Source organism: Pipistrellus kuhlii, unplaced genomic scaffold, assembly GCF_014108245.1.
Source record: "Pipistrellus kuhlii isolate mPipKuh1 unplaced genomic scaffold, mPipKuh1.p scaffold_m20_p_40, whole genome shotgun sequence".
NCBI lineage: Eukaryota > Metazoa > Chordata > Mammalia > Chiroptera > Vespertilionidae > Pipistrellus > Pipistrellus kuhlii.
The window spans coordinates 2,833,651-2,851,966 of NW_023425541.1; the positions used below are offsets into that span (position 1 = coordinate 2,833,651).

The window sequence follows — 18,316 nt, forward strand, 5'->3', positions numbered from 1 at the left end:
GAAATAACAACAGACCCCACCGAAGTACTAAGGATTGTTAAAAAATACTATGAACAACTCTATTCCAACAAGCTGGACAACCTGGAGGAAATGGACATATTCCTAGAAAAATGTAACCTCCCAAAACTCAATCAGAAAAAATCTAAACAGCTCAATAGGCCAATAACTATGGAAGAATTTGAAGCTGTCATCAAAAAGTTCTGGCAAACAAAAGCCTGGAGATGGCTTCACATGGGAGTTTTACCAAACATTCAAGAAAGAACTAAAACCTATTCTCTTTAGACTATTTAAAAAATTCAAGAGGAAGGAACACTTCCATGAAGCCAGCATTACCCTAATACCAAAACCAGATAAAGACAACACAATGAAAGAGAATTACAGGCCAATATCCCTTATGAACATAGATGCCAAAATCCTCAACAAAATTCTAGCAAATCAGCTCCAGCAGTACATCAGAAAGATCATGCACCATGAACAAGTAGGATTTATCCCAGGAATGCAAGGATGGTACTATATCTGCAAATCAATAAACATGATTCATCACATAAACAAATTGAGAGATAAAAATTACATAGTCATATCAATTGATGCAGAAAAAGCATTTGACAAAATCCAACACCCTTTCCTGATAAAAACTCTCAACAAGGTGGAAATAGAAAGATCATACCTCATCATAATAAAAGCTATATATGATAAGCCCATAGATAACACCATACTCAATGGGCAAAAACTAAAACCATTTCCCCCAAGAACAGGTACAAGACAGGGATGCCCACTCTCACCACTCCTGTTTGACATAATACTGGAAATATTAGCCATTGTGATCAGAAGAGGATATAAAAGGCATCCAAATTGGAAAAGAAGAAGTAAAACTGTCCTTATTTGCAGATGACATGATATTGTACATAAAAAACCTGAAATATTCCATCAAAAACCTAACAGACTTAATAAATGAATTTGGCAATGTAGCAGAATACAAAGTCAATGCCAAGAAATCTATGGCATTTCTATACACCAATAGTGAACCTACAGAAAGAGAGACTAAAAAAGCAATCTCATTTACCATCACACCAAAAAAATTAAAATACCTAGGAATAAACTTAACCAAGGAGGTAAAAAACTTATATGTGGAAAACTACAGGACACTGAAAAAAGAGATAACGGAAGATGTAAACAGATGGAAGAACATACTATGTTCATGGATTGGTAGAATCAACATTATTAAAATATCCATAATATCTAAAGCAATCTATAGATTCAATGCACTCCCCATTTAAATACCAATGGCAGCTGAGACCGGTTTGGCTCAATGGATAGAGCGTCGGCTTGGAGATTGAAGGGACCCGGGTTCGATTCCGGTCAAGGGTATGTACAGTGGTTGTGGGCATATCCCCAGTGGGGGGTGTGCAAGAGGCAGCTGATTGATGACTCTCTCTCATCAATGTTTCTAACTCTCTATCTCTCTCACTTCCTCTCTGTACAAAATCAATAAAATATATTAAAAAATAAATAAATAAATAAATAAATAAATAAATACCAACGGCATATTTCACAGACCAAAAAGAACTCTACGAAAATTCATCTGGAATAAAAAAGATCCTGAATAGCCACAGCAATCCTGAGAAAAAAGAATAAAGTAGGATGGATCTCAATACCAGATATTAAGCTGAATTACAAAGCCACTGTTCTCAAAACAACCTGGTATTGGCATAAGAACAGACATATAGACCAATGGAACAGAATAGAGAATCCAGATATCAATCCAAACCACTATGCTCAATTAATATTCAACAAAGGAGGCATGAATGTACAATGGAGCCAAGACAGTCTCTTCCATAAATGGTGTTGGGAAAATTGGACAGATACATGCAAAAAAATAAAACTAGATCACCAACTTACACCATACACAAAAATAAACTCAAAATGAATACAGGACTTAAACATAAGATGGGAAACAATAAAAATACTAGGGGAATTCCCAGGCAGCAAAAGAACTTATTCTCTGATACTGTTCCTAGGGCAATGGAAGCTAAAGAGATAATAAACAAATGGGACTACATCAAAATAGCCTTTTCACAGCAAAAGAAACCACAACAAAATAACAAGAAATCCCACTGTATGGAAGGACATATTTGCAAATGTTATCAGTGATAAAGGTTTAATCTCCAACATCTACAGGCAACGTATACAATTTAATAAAAGGAAGATAAATGATCCAATACAAAAAAACAATGGGCAACAGACTTAAATAGAATCTTTTCGAAAGAAGACAGTAGGAAGGCCAGGAGACACATGAAAACATGTTCAAGGTCTTTAGTTATCTAAGAGATGCAAATCCAAAGGACAATATGGTACCATCTCATACCTGCCAGAATGGCTATTATCAACAAATCAACAAACGACAAGTGTTGGTGAGGATGCAGAGAAAAAGGAACCATCGTGCACTGCTGGTGTGAATGCAGACTTCTGCAGCCACTATGGAGAACAGTATGGAGTTTTCTCTAAAAACTGAAAATGGAGCTCCCATTTAACCCAGTAATCCCACTCCTAGGAATATATTCTAAGAAACTGGAAACACCAATCAGAAAGGATATATGGCTGGGACTGGTTTGGCTCAGTGGATAGAGCGTTGGCCTGCGGACTGAAAGGTCTCGGGTTCGATTCTGGTCAAGAGCATGCACCTTGGTTGCAGGCACTTCCCCAGTAGGGGGTGTGCAAGAGGCGGCTGATCGATGATTCTCTCTCATTGATGTTTCTAACTCTCTATCCCTCTCTCTTCCTCTCTGTGAAAAATCAATTATATACATATATATATATATATATATATATATATATATATATATATATATATTTTTTTTTTTTTTTAAAGAAAGGATATATGCACTCCTATGTTCATAGCAGCACAATTTACTATAACTAACATTTGGGAACAACCTGAGTGCCTACCAACAGATGACTGGATCAGAAAACTGTGGTACATCTACACAATGGAATACCATGGTGCCATAAAAAAGAAGGAATTGTTACCATTTGCAGGAACCTGGATGGAACTGGAGAGTATCATGCTAAGTGAAATAATCCAGTCAATGAAAGAAAAATATCACATGATGTTACTCATTTATGAATAATAATGAAAATTAGCCGAAACCGGTTTGGCTCAGTGGTAGAGTGTTGGTCTGCGGACTGAAAGGTCCCAGGTTAGATTCTGGTCAAGGGCATGTACCTTGGTTGCGGACACATCCCTGGTAGGGGGTGTGCAAGAGGCAGCCGATCGATGTTTCTCTCTCATCGACATTTCTAGCTCTCTATCTCTCTCCCTTCCTCTCTGTAAAAAATAAATAAAATATATTTTAAAACTAATAATAATGAAAATTATAAGCTGTTGAACAAAAATATAGATACAAAGACAGTAAAGCATCAAACAGAATGTCAAAATACAGTGGGAAGGTTAGGGAGAGGTGAGGGAAATAAGAGATCAACCAAAGGACTTGTATACATGCATATAAGCATAACCAATGGACGCAAAACACTGGGGGGTGAGAGCATGAATGGGAGTGGGGTGGGGGGGGGCAATGGTATATGTACACACATAATACCTTAATAAAAAATTATGAATAAAGTGACAACAAATACATATCTATCAACAAGTGAATCTAAAAATCGAATAAAAACCCTGATGAACAGAACAAACTGGTGAATGTAATAGAATCAGGGGCAAGGAAAGGGAGAAGACTGACAATTCTCAGGGGAAATGGGTTGTATGGAGTGTGGGAAGAGATTAGACAGAGAGCTTAAACCTATGGATGAGGTTCGTGGGGCAGGGAGGACTGGAGTGGGGTGTGGAACTGTGTGGAGGGGAGCTATGTGAGAAAAAAGAGTAACATCTGTAATAATCTGAACAATTAAGGTGTTGTTTTTTTTTTTAAGAGCAACTGGCTCATTTCCCAACTTAGTCACTCTTTTATTAATCTTAAGCCCTTCCTCGTTTAACCATCCCTAGTGTTAATAAATATCATCGGGAGGTGGGGGGAAGAGCAATGGGAAACTACTGTAGAAGATTAAGCAAGGTTGCACATTTTAAATTTTAAAAGCTTGCTCTGTTTTCTGGATGAAGAAAGGCACAGAAGAAAAAAAAGATGCAAGGAAAGCAGCTAAAAGTTTCTTGCAGTAGCTTAGGTAAAAGATGGTAACTTGAACTAGGTTGGTGAAGGTGGAAGACAGGAAGAAGTGAATGAAATTGAGATATTTAGGAGTTAGACTTGGTGATAGACTAGAAAAGGGAGTGGGGAAGGAGTTGAGGATAACTCTTAGGCAAATGGAAGAATGGTAGGGCCATTCAATGAGTTAGGAAACATTGGAGGGGTTTTATTTCATTTGCACTAGCTCTCCTCATGTCCAGCACTGCTCAGAAGAAACATTAATCTTCAATAAAAAATGCATCTATGGCCCCGCTGGCTTGGCTCAGTGGGTGAACCAGGAGATCACAGTTCAATTTTCAGTCAGGGCACATGCCTGGGTTTTGGGCTCAATCCCTAATAGGGGGTGTGCAGAAGGCAGCCAATTAATCATTCTCATCATTGATGTTTCTATCTCTCTCTTCCTTCCTCTCTGAAATCAATAAAAGTACATATTTAAAAAATGCATCCATGCAGCTACTCACCCCAAATTAACACTGACTTGCCTATGTGAAACAGGGGCATCAAATGGAGGTGTTTGATGATTTTCTGGGGCTCATTATCTGAAGCCAGTTTTCTCTGACCTCAACATCTTTAATAAATATGGCAGTCATATGTATCTCTAACAAAACTGCAGGTATTCTGAAACATAAATGAGTATCCTTTTAGGCATTCCTCAGGTTCTGAAGTAAATATTATGTACTTCAGCTTTATTGATATAAAATTCACACTTTGTCTACTTAAAAGCGTACAAGGCAGTGATTTTTAGTATATTCATATAGCTCTGCAACTATCACCACAATCAATTTTAGAATATTAACATTCCCTTGAAAGGAAAGTCTATGGACATTAGCAGTCACTCCCCATTTTTCCCTATTATGCTCCTCCCGCCCCCCTAATTCCTAGGCAAACACTAATCTAATTTCTGTCTCTCATAGCTTGGCCTATTCTGAACATTTAAGATAAATGAAATCGCCCATTACATAGTCTTTTATGACTAGCATCTTTCACTTAGCATGCTAATGTTTACAAGGTTCATCCATATTGTATAATAGCATGTGTCAGTATTTTTTTTAATTGCCAAATAATATTCCATTGTATGGAAAAAAACACATTTTGTTTAGCCATTCATCAGTTGATAAAATTTTGGGCTATTATAAATAATGCTGCTATGGGCAGAGGAATGAAGATAGCGGCATAGGTAAACACTCCTGAACGGCTGCCAGGCACAACAAGTCCAAAAAAAAACCCCCTAAAAAACAAATGTCTAACTCCCAAAAACCAAACGAAAGCTGGCTGAGAGGAAGCCCTACATCTACACTGAAAGAGAAAGAGGAGAATCCAGGCACAAGGGCTGAAAAACTGAGGTAGGGGGGCGAGGACGCAATACGGGCTGGCAGTGGATCCAGGCTGGCTTGCTTGCAGAGCTGAGATTGTTTGCTGTGCTGTGCTGTGAGATGCGGGGAGATGCTGGGACACCATAAGAGAGGTGGTGGATGGCAGCCACAGCTGTTGGCCACGCCCCAGCCTAGTGATGCCCTGAGACTCCACCCCTCACCACACATCCAAGCTCCAAGCAGCGAACTTTGCATATGAATGGCCCTCTCTGTTGCAGTGTAGCAAAATTGCAACCTGAGGCAAACAGATCCAAGGAGGACAGGACTGTGGTTCACGCTGTAGCTTCTGAGACAGTACTGGCCTCAGACAGTAGCTGAACTGCACCTCACTGAGACCCAGAAACCAGAGTTCTAGTGCTCAGTTTCAATCCCTCACACCCATAAGTGACACATTCGGGAGATGATCTCAGTGAGCACCAAAGCTCCACTGAAACAAGGTTTGTCTACAGCACAGTAGTTCTTCCTTTATAGACACAGCGGATCCTCACAGACAATTGGCCTGGAGGTCAATTCTTCCCTGTGTACCAACAGCAATCAAGGCTTAATTACACCAAGACTTTGCACTAAGCCGACGAAGGGATATAGCAAAAGCGACCACCTCAGGTGATTGGGGAAGCTGAGGTCACCGACCACACAAAGCCACTCCATCAACACAGAGAGGCAACGAAAATGAGGAAACACATAAGCATGACACGAATGGGATAGATGGAGGAAAGTAAACTACTTAATGACACAGAGTTCAGAATCACATTTATAAGATTACTCAATAATCTTCTAAAAACCTTTGAGAAGCTTGGTGAGACCTCCAAGAAGCTTGGTGAGACCTTCAAGGACCTTAATGAGAATACAAAAAATAAAATAAAATAAAAAATGGAAAAGGGCCAGCCAGAAATTAAGCATATAAAGTCTGAAATAAAGAATATACAGAAACTCAACTATAGATCAACATGCCCCAAGAATCAAACCAAAGATCTGGAATATAAGGAAGCAAAAATCACCCAACCAGAGAGGCAAAAAGAAAGAAAAATCCAAAAGTGTGAGGATAGTGTAAGGAGCCTCCAGGACTGCTTAAAGCATACCAACATCCGGATTTTTGAGGTGCCAGAAGAAGAGAGTGAGCAGAATATTGAAGGCTTAATGGAAGAAATAATGACAGAAAACTTTCCCTACCTGGTGAAAAAAATAGACCTACAAGTTCAGGAAGCGCACAGGACCCCAAACAGGAGGAATCCAAATAGGAACACACCAAGACACATCATAATTAAAATGCCAAGAGCAGTGTCAGGAGAGGGGAGAGACAAGATGGCGACCAAACAGACGGACTTGTTCTGACCCTGGCCCCAGAACAGATAAAAACAGCATCTGAGTCGCTCAGGGAATGTTGATTGGCAGCTAAGGGATAGCGGAACTCTAAAGGAAGGTAAGGAAGGGTTCGCTGGACAGGATTTCCTGACCAAGCAGCCAGCACTGCCGTGGCGGCGACCTCTCCCAGAGCTATGGGCTCAGAGGGAAGGTTGCGCCATCTTACCAGGAAAGGAGGATCTTCTCTGAGGCCTGGAAAACCCACAGCAGAGGAGACCACTGAGCAGCTGTGACACCCCAATCGGCGCAAACACGTGGATTCAAGGGAGTTCTTCAATCACCCACGGAAAGGTCAGAGTTTGCAGGGATAGCTTGAGGGATCTGGGTCCCCACTGCGCCGGCAGCAACTGCAGCCGCTGCACTCCCTGCACCGAGCTGCGCCGAAAGAAGGCTGTGGCTGCAGCGAGAATCCTGCCTGGGGATACTCAGTGCTGGGTTTGGTGTAATCTTCCCCAGAAGCGGGACTCTTTTAAAATGCCAAGGGACACAGAACAGATTGTTAAGAATCAGGGCAGTCTGACCAGCGCGAACATGTGGATTCCACAGAAAGGTTGGATTTTGCCGGGGATAACGCAGGGTGTCTGTGTCCCAACAGCGAAAGCGGTAGAGAAAAAAAAAAAAAAAAAGCGTGCGCTGGGACCCCGGAAATCTGCGTCCACAGAAGCCCCCCACTGTTGAGTCTGGCGTGATTTGAGAGAGTGGATGGGGGTCCCCAAGGTTGCTACTAGTGGGGTTCTCTAGGGAGCAACTCATTCTGATCCCACACGGAGGAGAACATAGGAGTTGGAAAGCAGTCTGTTTGTAAGAGCATGCAGACTCGCCCATCATGCACCTAGACTGGTTCTCCTGCAACACTTTGCTTCTGATTACAAAGGAGAGATCACCCAGATTGGCTGACCCTAAGAGACAGCAGGGGGAAACTGCTTTTCTGGAAACTGAGAAGCAGAGCATTGAGAAATCATACAGGATTCAGCTCTGAGGCAATAAATAAATAAATAAACAAACAAACAAACAAAAAACCCGGTGTTGAGTGCCACAGAAAAGGAAGGCTAGAGCAACCAAAAAGACGGGACATCAATCCACATACACTGCCACCTAAGGTCTGGAGTACAAAACTGACTGTGTTTATTATTAGTTTTATTTGATCAAAAACCAAGAAACTAAGGAATCGCCACTGAGGTGCAGCAGAACGCAGGGAACTGCAATACGGGCTGGACTGAGAAACGGGTGTGTCAAATAGAATAACAGAAGTGAATGGCCTTCACAACTGCACATTTTTTTTGCTAAATTTATTTTTTTTCATTTTTTGCATCTTTTCCTTAAGAAACAATTTTTTTCCTTTTTTTCCTCACTAGATTTTAACTTTTTAATTATTACATTTTTAGGTTCAATAAGCATTTTTACTACTGCTATTTTAATTTTTTTAAATGCCATTTTATTTTCTCTTTCTTTTACATTGGAATTAGTGTTCTTCATTTTATTTTCATTTCTCCTTTAACATTGTTTAACACTAACTCAACATGACCTTTACACCATCATTGTCTTTCTACCCCTCCCCCTTTTGCTATCCTGCTTACCTTAACCCTTTCCTGCTTTAGATTTCTTTACTCTTTTTGTATCCCCCATGCTAAAATTTCTACCCTACTTATATATCTAATTTCCAATCCCCTGTGCCAAGTGCATACACACCCCTCTCTGAGCTGTATTAACTAGCAAAAAAAAAAAAAATTGTTTTCCTCACGTTTCTTTGGATGCTGTTTGGGGGAATGATGATTATATTGTATTTTTATGCTTTTTAGTGATAGTATTTTGCTTATTCTTTTGTTGTTGCTATTGCTCTGTATTTTATTTGATTGGTTTTTGTTAGTTGTTATTTTATTACTTCTGTTTTCCACTTCCTGTGCTGGAAATTAGGGGATGTTGTAGATTGTATTATTCTCCAGGTACTGCTGACAGCATTTGTTGGGGTTAGTGGTTGTTCAATTGAAATTCTCTCTCCATATATATAGTTTATTCTCTCTCTCTCTCTCTCTCTCTCTCTCTCTCTCTCTTTCTTCTTCTTCTTCTTCTTCTTCTTCTTCTTCTTCTTCTTCTTCTTCTTCTTCTTCTTCTTCTTCTTCTTCTTCTTCTTCTTCTTCTTCTTCCTGTTTCCCAAATTCATTTTGACACTCTTTTTCCTATCTTTTTGTTTTACTCCCTCCCTCTTCTCTTTTTACTCTTCCTCTTTCTCCCCTATTCCCTAATTTGCCTTTCCCTAGTGGTTACCTTTATTGGAAGTTATTAATATTGCAAACACATTTCTGTTCAGTGCCTTGTGTGTTGTACCTGGTTGTGTTGTATTTTGTGCCTTTAAATCAACGCAGGAGAGATAAATCAACGCAGGAGAGAGACATCCTGAAAAGAGAGACCATGGGGAGACAAAGAAACAGCCCACAAATGAAAGAAAAGCAGGCATCACCAGAAAAGGAAGTAAACGAGTTAGAGGCAAGCAACCTACCAGAGCAAGAACTCAGAGTAACAATCATAAGATGGCTAAAAAGAATGGAAGACAAATTTGACAATATGAGTAAGACCCAAGAGGAAATGAAGAAAAATCAAGAGGAAATGGAGATGACTCAAGAAGAAATGAAAAATGACATCGCTACAATGCAGAACTCAATAGAAAGCATCAAGAGCAGACTAAAAGAAGCAGAGGACCGCATCAGTGAGCTAGAAGACAAGATGGAAAAAAATACCCAATTACAGCAGCTTCTAGAAAAAAAAATTTTAAAGCAGAAGGAGAGCCTATGGGAGCTTTGGGACAATGCAAAACAAAACAATATTCGAATAATAGGCGTTCCGGAAGGAAAGAAAAATGAGGTAGATATGGAAAACATATTTCAAGAAATAATGACAGAAAACTTTCCCGAGATAGAGAAAAAAACCCCACACAAATCCAAGATACTCACAGAGTCCCAAGCAAAATGGATCCCAGAAGACTGACGCCAAGGCACATTATAATTAAATTGGCAAACAACAACGACAAAGTAAGAATCTTAAAAGCAGCCAGAGAGAGACAGAAAGTTACATATAATGGAACCCCCATCAGACTAACAACTGATTTCTCAACAGAAACTTATCAGGTCAGAAGGGAATGGGATGAAATATACAAAGTCATGCAAAGGAAGTGTCTGAATCCTAGAATACTTTACCCAGCAAGGCTATCAATCAAAATTGAAGGTGAAATTAGGAGCTTCACAGACAAAAAAAGACTAAAATAATTTATCTCCACCAAACCAGCAATGCAAGAAATGCTAAAGGGTCTGCTGTAAAAATAAAGAAATAGGAAGCGAAGAGGGAACACATGGGTATAGAATAAAAATGGCGTCAAATTAGTACCTATCATTAATAACATTAATGTAAATGGTTTAAATGCTCCAGTCAAAAGACATAGGGTAACAGATTGGATAAGAAAACAAGTCCCATACATCTGTTGTCTACAAGAAACCCACCTCAGAAAAAAAGATGCACACAGACTGAGAGTGAAGGGATGGAAAAAGGTTTTCCAGGCAAATGGAAATGAAAAGAAAGCTGGGGTAGCAATACTTATATCTGACAAATTAGATCTCAGAGTGAAGGACATAACAAGAGATAATGAAGGCCACTTCATAATACTAAAGGGAGCAATCCAACAAGAAGAAATAACCCTGGTAAATATATATGCACCCAATACAGGAGCACCCAAATACATAAAAAAACTGATGGAGGACATTAAGGGAGAGATTAATAGCAATACAATCATAGTAGGAGATTTTAATACCCCACTGTCATCCTTTGACAAATCATCTAAACAAAAAACCAGCAAAGAAATATCAATCCTAAATGACTCACTAGACCAGATGGAATTAATCGACATCTTCAGAACATTCCACCCCAAAGCCACAGAATATACATTCTTCTCAAGTGCACATGGGACATTCTCAAAGATAGACCACATTTTGGGACATAGGCAAAGTCTCTTCAAATTCAAGAAGACAGAAATCATATCAAGCATGTTCTCAGATCATAATGGCATAAAACTTGAAATTAACTACAATAAAAACAATCCAAAGAAATCAAAGGAGACTAAACAGCATGTTATTAAACAAGGACTGGGTTACCAGAGAAATCAAGGAAGAAATTAAAAACATCCTGGAAACAAATGACAATAAAAACACAACAATCCAAAATCTATGGGACACAGCAAAAGCAGTTTTGAGAGGGAAGTTCATATCCCTACAAGCCTATTGCAAAAATACTAGAAAAAATGGTAACAAATGATCTAACTCTACAACTCAAAGAGTTATAAAAATAGCAACAAGAAAAGCCCAGTGTAAGCAGAAGGAAGGAAATAACAAAAATTAGAGCAGAGATAAACGACATAGAGACCAAAGAAACAATACATAAGATCAACAAAACCAAGAGCTCGTTCTTTGAAAGAATAAACAAGATAGATGAACCTCTAGCCAGGCTAACCAAGAAACAAAGAGAGAGGACCCAAATAAACAAAATCAGAAATGAAAGATGTGAAATAACAACAGACCCCACCGAAATACAAAGGATTGTTACAAAATGCTACGAGCAACTCTATTCCTACAAACTGAACAACCTGGAGGAAATGGACATATTCCTGGAGAAATACAACCTTCCAAAACTCAATCAGGAAGAATCTATAAATCTCAATAGAACAGTAACTTGGGAAGAAATTGAAACAGTCATCAAAAAGCTTCCAGCAAACAAAAGCCCAGGGCCAGATGGCTTCACAGGAGAGTTTTACCAAACATTCAAGGAAGAACTAAAACCTATCCTCCTCAGACTATTCCAAAAAATCCAAGAGGAAGGAACACTTCCAAACTCCTTCTATGAAGCCAGCATCACGCTAATACCAAAACCAGATAAAGACAACTCAATGAAAGAGAATTACAGGCCAATATCCCTTATGAACATAGATGCCAAAATCCTCAACAAAATTCTAGCAAATCGGCTCCAGCAGAGCATCACAAAGATCATACACCAGGACCAAGTAGGATTTATTCCAGGAATGCAAGGATGGTACAATATCCGCAAATCAATAAATGTGATACATCACATAAACAAATTGAAAGATAAAAATCATACAGTCATATCAATTGATGCAGAAAAAGCATTTGATAAAATCCAACACCCTTTCCTGATAAAAACTCTTAGCAAGGTGGGAGTACAAGGATCATACCTCAACATAATAAAAGCTACAATATATATGATAAACCCATAGCCAACATCATACTCAATGGGCAAAAACTAAAACCATTCCCTCTAAGAACAGGAACAAGACAGGGTTGCCCACTCTCACCACTCCTGTTTGACATAGTACTGGAAGTACTAGCCATTGCAATTAGACAAGAAGAGGATATAAAAGGCATCCAAATTGGAAAAGAAGAAGTAAAGTTATCCTTATTTGCAGATGACATGATATTGTACATAAAAAAACCAAAAGACTCCATTAAAAAACTAATTGGCTTAATAAATGAATTTGGCAATGTAGCAGGATACAAAATTAATGCCAAGAAATCTATGGCATTTCTATACACCAATAGTGAACTTGCAGAAACAGAGACTAAAAAGGCAATCCCATTTACCATCGCACCAAAAAATTAAGATACCTAGGAATAAACTTAACCAAGGAGATAAAAAACCTATACACGGAAAACTACACGACACTGAAAAAAGAGATAGAGGAAGATGTAAACAGATGGAAGAACATACCATGTTCATGGATTGTTAGAATTAACATCATCAAAATGTCCATACTTCCCAAAGCAATCTATAGGTTCAATGCACTCCCAATTAAAATACCAACGGCATATTTCACTGACATAGAAAAAAACTCTTAAAAAAGTTCATTTGGAACAACAAAAGACCCCAAATAGCCACAGTAATCCTGAGAAAGAAGAGTAAAGTAGGAGGGATCTCAATACCAGATTTCAAACTTTATTACAAAGCCACTGTTCTCAAAACAGCCTGGCACAAGAACAGAGAGATATTGTACAATAGATCAATGGAATAGAATTGAGAACCCAGATATCAACCCAAATCACTATGCTCAGTTAATATTTGACAAAGGAGGCAGAAACATACAATGGAGTCAAGACAGTCTCTTCAATAAATAGTGTTGGGAAAATTGGACAGATACATGCAAAAGAATGAAACCGGATCACCAACTTACTCCATACACAAAAATAAACTCAAAATGGATACAGGATTTAAACATAAGACGGGAAACCATAAAAATACTAGAAGCATCCACAGGCAGCAAAATCTCAGACATATGCCAAAAGAACTTCTTCACTGATACTTCCCCTAGGGCAATGGAAGCTAAAGAGAAAATAAACAAATGGGACTACATAAAAACAAAAAGCTTTTTTTTACAGCAAAGCAAACCATCAACAAAACAAAAAGAAAGCCCTCTGTATGGGAGAACATATTTGCAAATGTTATCACTGATAAAGGTTTAATCTCCAACATCTACAGACAGCTTACACAACTTAATAAAAGGAAGATAAATGACCCAATTAAAAAATGGGCAATGGATCTAAATAGAATCTTCTCAAAAGAAGACAGAAGGAAGGCCAAGAGGCACATGAAAACATGCTCAAAGTCACTAATTATCCGAGAAATGCAAATCAAAACAACAATGAGGTACCATCTCACACCTGTCAGAATGGCCAACATCAACAAATCAACAAACGACAAGTGTTGGCGAGGTTGCGGAGAAAAAGGAACCCTCGTGCATTGCTGGTGGGAATGTAGACTGGTGCAACCACTGTAGAGAACAGTATGGAGCTTCCTCAAAAAACTGAAAATAGAACTCCCAATTGACCCAGTAATCCCACTCCTAGGAATATATCCCAAGAAGCTAGAAACATGAATCAGAAAGAAGATATGCACCCCTATGTTCATAGCAGCACAATTTACAATAGCTAGGATTTGGAAACAGCCTAGGTGCCCATCCGCAGATGATTTGATCCAAAAACTATGGTACATTTACACAATGGAATATTACGCAGCCATAAAAAAGAAAAAATTCTCATCGTTTGCAGCAACCTGGATGGAATTGGAGAACATCATGCTGAGTGAAACAAGCCAGTCAATGAAAGAGAGACACCACATTACCTCACTTATTTATGGATGATAAAGAACATTATAAATTGAAGAACCAAAAGATAGATATAGAGACAGTAAAGCAACAAGCAGACTGTCAAATTACAGCGGGGAGGTTGGGGAGATCTGGGGGAGATAAGAGATCAACCGAAGGACTTGTATACATGCATATAAGTATAACCAATGTACACAAAACTCTGGGGAGGGAGGGTATGATCGGGAGGGAGGGGCATTGGTATATGTACAAAAATAATAATTTAATAAAAAAATTAAAAATAAAAAAAATAAAAAAATAAAAATGAAAAAAAAAACAGTCAGTGTAATCCACCATATTAACAAATTAAAGAAGAAAAAATCACACAATAATACCAATTAAGGCAGAAAAATTATGTGGTAAAATTCAACACTAACTTATAATAGAAACTCTCAGAAAAAAGGAATGGGGAGAATTTATCCAACTTGATAAAAGAGTAACAATTCTACTTGGTTTGAAAAATACAAAACACAAAATGCTAGGTGGTTCTGCTATTGTGACCTAATCCATAGTATATTTATATTAAAAACTTTCTACCATTAACTATTTATATTTCATAAACACGGGGAAATTTTATAGTGTGTTATTCCATTGTAATATGAATTTATTTACCCTAAAACTTATTACAGAAAGCATTATTTTATTATATAATTTCTAATACACAAGACAGTTCAAAACTTTAAAGTTAGCTGAAAATTTAATATTACTGTGTGACTTACAGTGTGGTTCAACGCATCTTCAAAATAGTTCCAAAGTTCTTCTAAGGGACAGAGTTCTGTATTTGGCACTCCATTTGGCACTAAGAGGTTAATCAAGTTGTGCAGACAGTTGCTGAAATAAAAAAAGAGAAGACTCATCCCATAAGAAAATAACTGGCTTCATGGCTAAGATAAGTAAAATCTTGGATTTTATCCCAGACTAAGCTTCAAAACACGTCTGTTCTTCCCTCAATTTAATCTGGCCTCCAACCTCAGAAGACAGATTTTTGAAGCTATAAAAGGGGCTGGCCAACCCTTACTTTTATTATAGTTAACTTTCACCTTTTTTTTTTTTTTTAAGTTTCCTACATTAAGAACTTGTCGCTGTTTACTGTATTTTACAAACTATCGATAGTTGAATCTATAAGCACTTTAAAGCATCTTGTTACATCCTCAAATAAACAAGAAAATTGGGGGTTTAAATTGGAAATAAATCAGTGTGGTTCAACGCATCTTCAAAATAGTTCCAAAAAGGAAGACTATAATGATGTTTTCCAAAGAAAAATCATATACCGTATTTTTCGGACCATAAGACGCTCCGGACCATAAGACGCACCAGTTTTTAGAGAAGGGAAATGAAGAAAAAAAGATTCTGAAACAAACAGTGTCCTAAAATATTTTATGTGCATTAAAACCCAACATCACAGATATAATCACATGTAATCAACCCTGTAAAGTAAACAGCAGCATTTAGAACCATTTTAGAGCCGGGCAAGCACACAGAGACCACACAGAGCCGGGCAAGTAAAAAAACTTTTTTTTTTAAAGTATATGTGTAGGCTATATTTGGACCATAAGACGCAGGGACTTTTCCCCCCCACTTCTGGGGGGAAAAAAGTGCGTCTTATGGTCTGAAAAATACGGTATTACATAACTTCTAATTTCCTCCATGTCTATGCATAAAACCCACTAAATATCTAATAAATAACATGTTATATTAGGTACAGCATTCATTGGTCCTTAAAGAAAGGAGTTTAGGAAAAAAATATGAGGCAAATATAGCGAAATATTAACATTTGTTAAATTTTGGTGGAGAATACATAGTTGTTATATTAATCTCTGTCTACATTTGGCATATTTAGTAACAAAATAAAGAAAGGTACTTAGTAATTTTAATATATACATACTCACACAAAGAAGCAACTTTCCCCCTCTTTTCACTGTTGGGAAAACCTAATTAATTATTGGTCTATATATAAAACAACCCAACTATGGAGCTGTTCTGAAGACTTTTTTAGTTCAGGAGTTACAGGAGTACCCTGATCATCTTTTAATTTGGGCCGGTTGAGTATGATTGATGACTTATGAAGCACTGACTATGGCTCTTTTGGCTATCAAGAAACCTGGGTACAGAGTTGAATTAAATTACTAACCTGTATTTGAAAACATCAAATGATTCTTTCTTTTTGTGGAGCAATAAAGCCTTTTTCAAGGCCTTTAGAGCAATGGAAGGATAGTATGCAGGCATTTCCATTGCTAATGCTATAGGAAGAGAAGAATAAAGGTTGTGACTAACATAATTTCATCCATCACAGTTTTCATCCCAAACTACAATTTGTACTCTCTCTAACAAAACTGGCCTGAAACATATTAACAAAACAAACAAACACACAAAAAAACTAATTTTAGAAAACAATGAGTCCATGGTGGCTTTCAGAGATAGTTTCTACTTTCTGGGCAGAATAACATAGTAGGCTCACCAGATTATATCTTTTCTTCAGCAAACATCAACAAAGAGCCTATTGTTTCTTTGACCTTGCACAATAATACAAGTAAAGCAATAATCTTATAAACCAGAGTAAAGGAGGGGCACACTAAGAAGGAAACAAAGCAGATTAGTAAAAGGGCACTAATCAAAAATTAATTTAAACAACAATTAACTGTTTTTTGTCTGACACTAAAAACAGGGAACACTAGACATGTGAGTGGGTGTCCAAGATAACAGACCCTAAAACTTCCAGATGCATTTACCAGGCCTCTAGAATAGGAGTTCCTTTATACAAGGAGCAGTGGCAACCATAACATGTCTACAAGTATACACCATCTGCTCCAGATCTCTAGGAATTCTGTTTTGGCAAGACAAGAAAAGGCAAATATGACTCTTGTGCATTTGGGGCTACCTAATACTTCTATTAACCACACACAGTCTCCTGAGGGGGGTGAGAAATAAAGAGAGAAGATGATTAGGCCATTTCTTGCAATATATCCCTATAGAGCAGTGATTCTCAACCTTTTTAATGCCGCGACCCTTTAATATAGTCCCTCATGTTGTGGTGACCCCCAAAAGAAAATTATTTTCGTTACTACTTCATAACGGTAATTTTGCTGTTAATGAATCATAATATAAATACCTGTGTTTTCCAGTGGTCTTAGGCTCTACAGCAGCAGTTCTCAACCAGTGGTGACTCCTAACTGCTCACCTGCCTGCATGCCTAATTGCTCCTAACTGTCCCCCTTATCCCCTCCACCGGCTTGGTTGTCCCATGCAGCCTGCTGTTCAGTTGTTTGGTCGTCCGTCACTAACTCCCCTGATGACCTTATCACCCATCCTGTTCAGTCCTCCATCTGGTTGTTTCGGTTGTGATGGCCCCTGGATTTTTATATATTAGGATATACAACTGGCTGGTAGCTGTGATGCACACTGACCAGTAGGGGGCAGACGTTCAACACAGAGCAGTTGCAACCCACAGGTTGAGAACTGCTGCCATAGAGCCTAAGATAAGGCGACCAGACGTCCCGCTCTTAGCGGGACAGTCCCAATTTTTAATAATTTGTCCCATGTCCTGTGGTATTTTAAAAAAGTCCTTTTGGAAAGATTCTTTCTAAAAATCGAGACTTTTTTAAATCGCCGAGGGACAAATTGTTAAAAATCGGGACTGTCCTGCCAAAAGTGGGACGTCTGGTCACCTTAGCCTAAGACACAGATATTTACATTACAATTCATTAACAGTAGCAAAATTACAGTTATTAAGCAGGAACAAAAATAATTTTTTTTGTTGGGAGTCACCACAACATGAAGAACTTTATTAAAGGGTCCCGGCATTAGAAAAGTTGAGAACCACTGCTATAGAGGCTTTGGGCCACCAAATACCACTTACAGCCCAACCAGAAATTTGAGAATGGCAACTGTGTTAAAAAAATATATTACAGAGGAAATCAAGATGGCAGCATAGGTAAACACCTAAACTGCTGCCTTGCATAACAACTTCAAAACTACAACTAAAAGACAAAATGTCTATCACCCAGAACCACAGGAAAGCTGGCTGAGTGGAAGTTCTACAAATAGAAGGAAAGAGAAAAGAGCATTGAGACGTGCACAAGCCCTGAAAAGCTGAGGTAGGGAGGCACACAAACTGGGCTAGTGGTGGGCGACTGGGTGCACTGCTTTTTTCAACCTGAAGGGAGACAAGCTCCTGATGACTCTGAAGTCCA

General features: G+C 38.3%; 1 protein-coding gene across 1 annotated transcript in view; it reads right to left on the minus strand.

Annotated features, from left to right (window-relative positions):
• Window positions 1-18,316, minus strand: part of TEX11 (testis expressed 11) — a 285,049-nt gene that overhangs the window by 11,763 nt on the left and 254,970 nt on the right. The window contains exons 26-27 of the mRNA XM_045571903.1: window positions 16,258-16,366; window positions 14,834-14,957 (exon numbers count right to left, since the gene is read on the minus strand). Of these exons, the coding sequence (XP_045427859.1) occupies window positions 14,834-14,957; window positions 16,258-16,366 (233 nt within the window). The remainder of the gene's footprint in view (window positions 1-14,833; window positions 14,958-16,257; window positions 16,367-18,316) is intronic.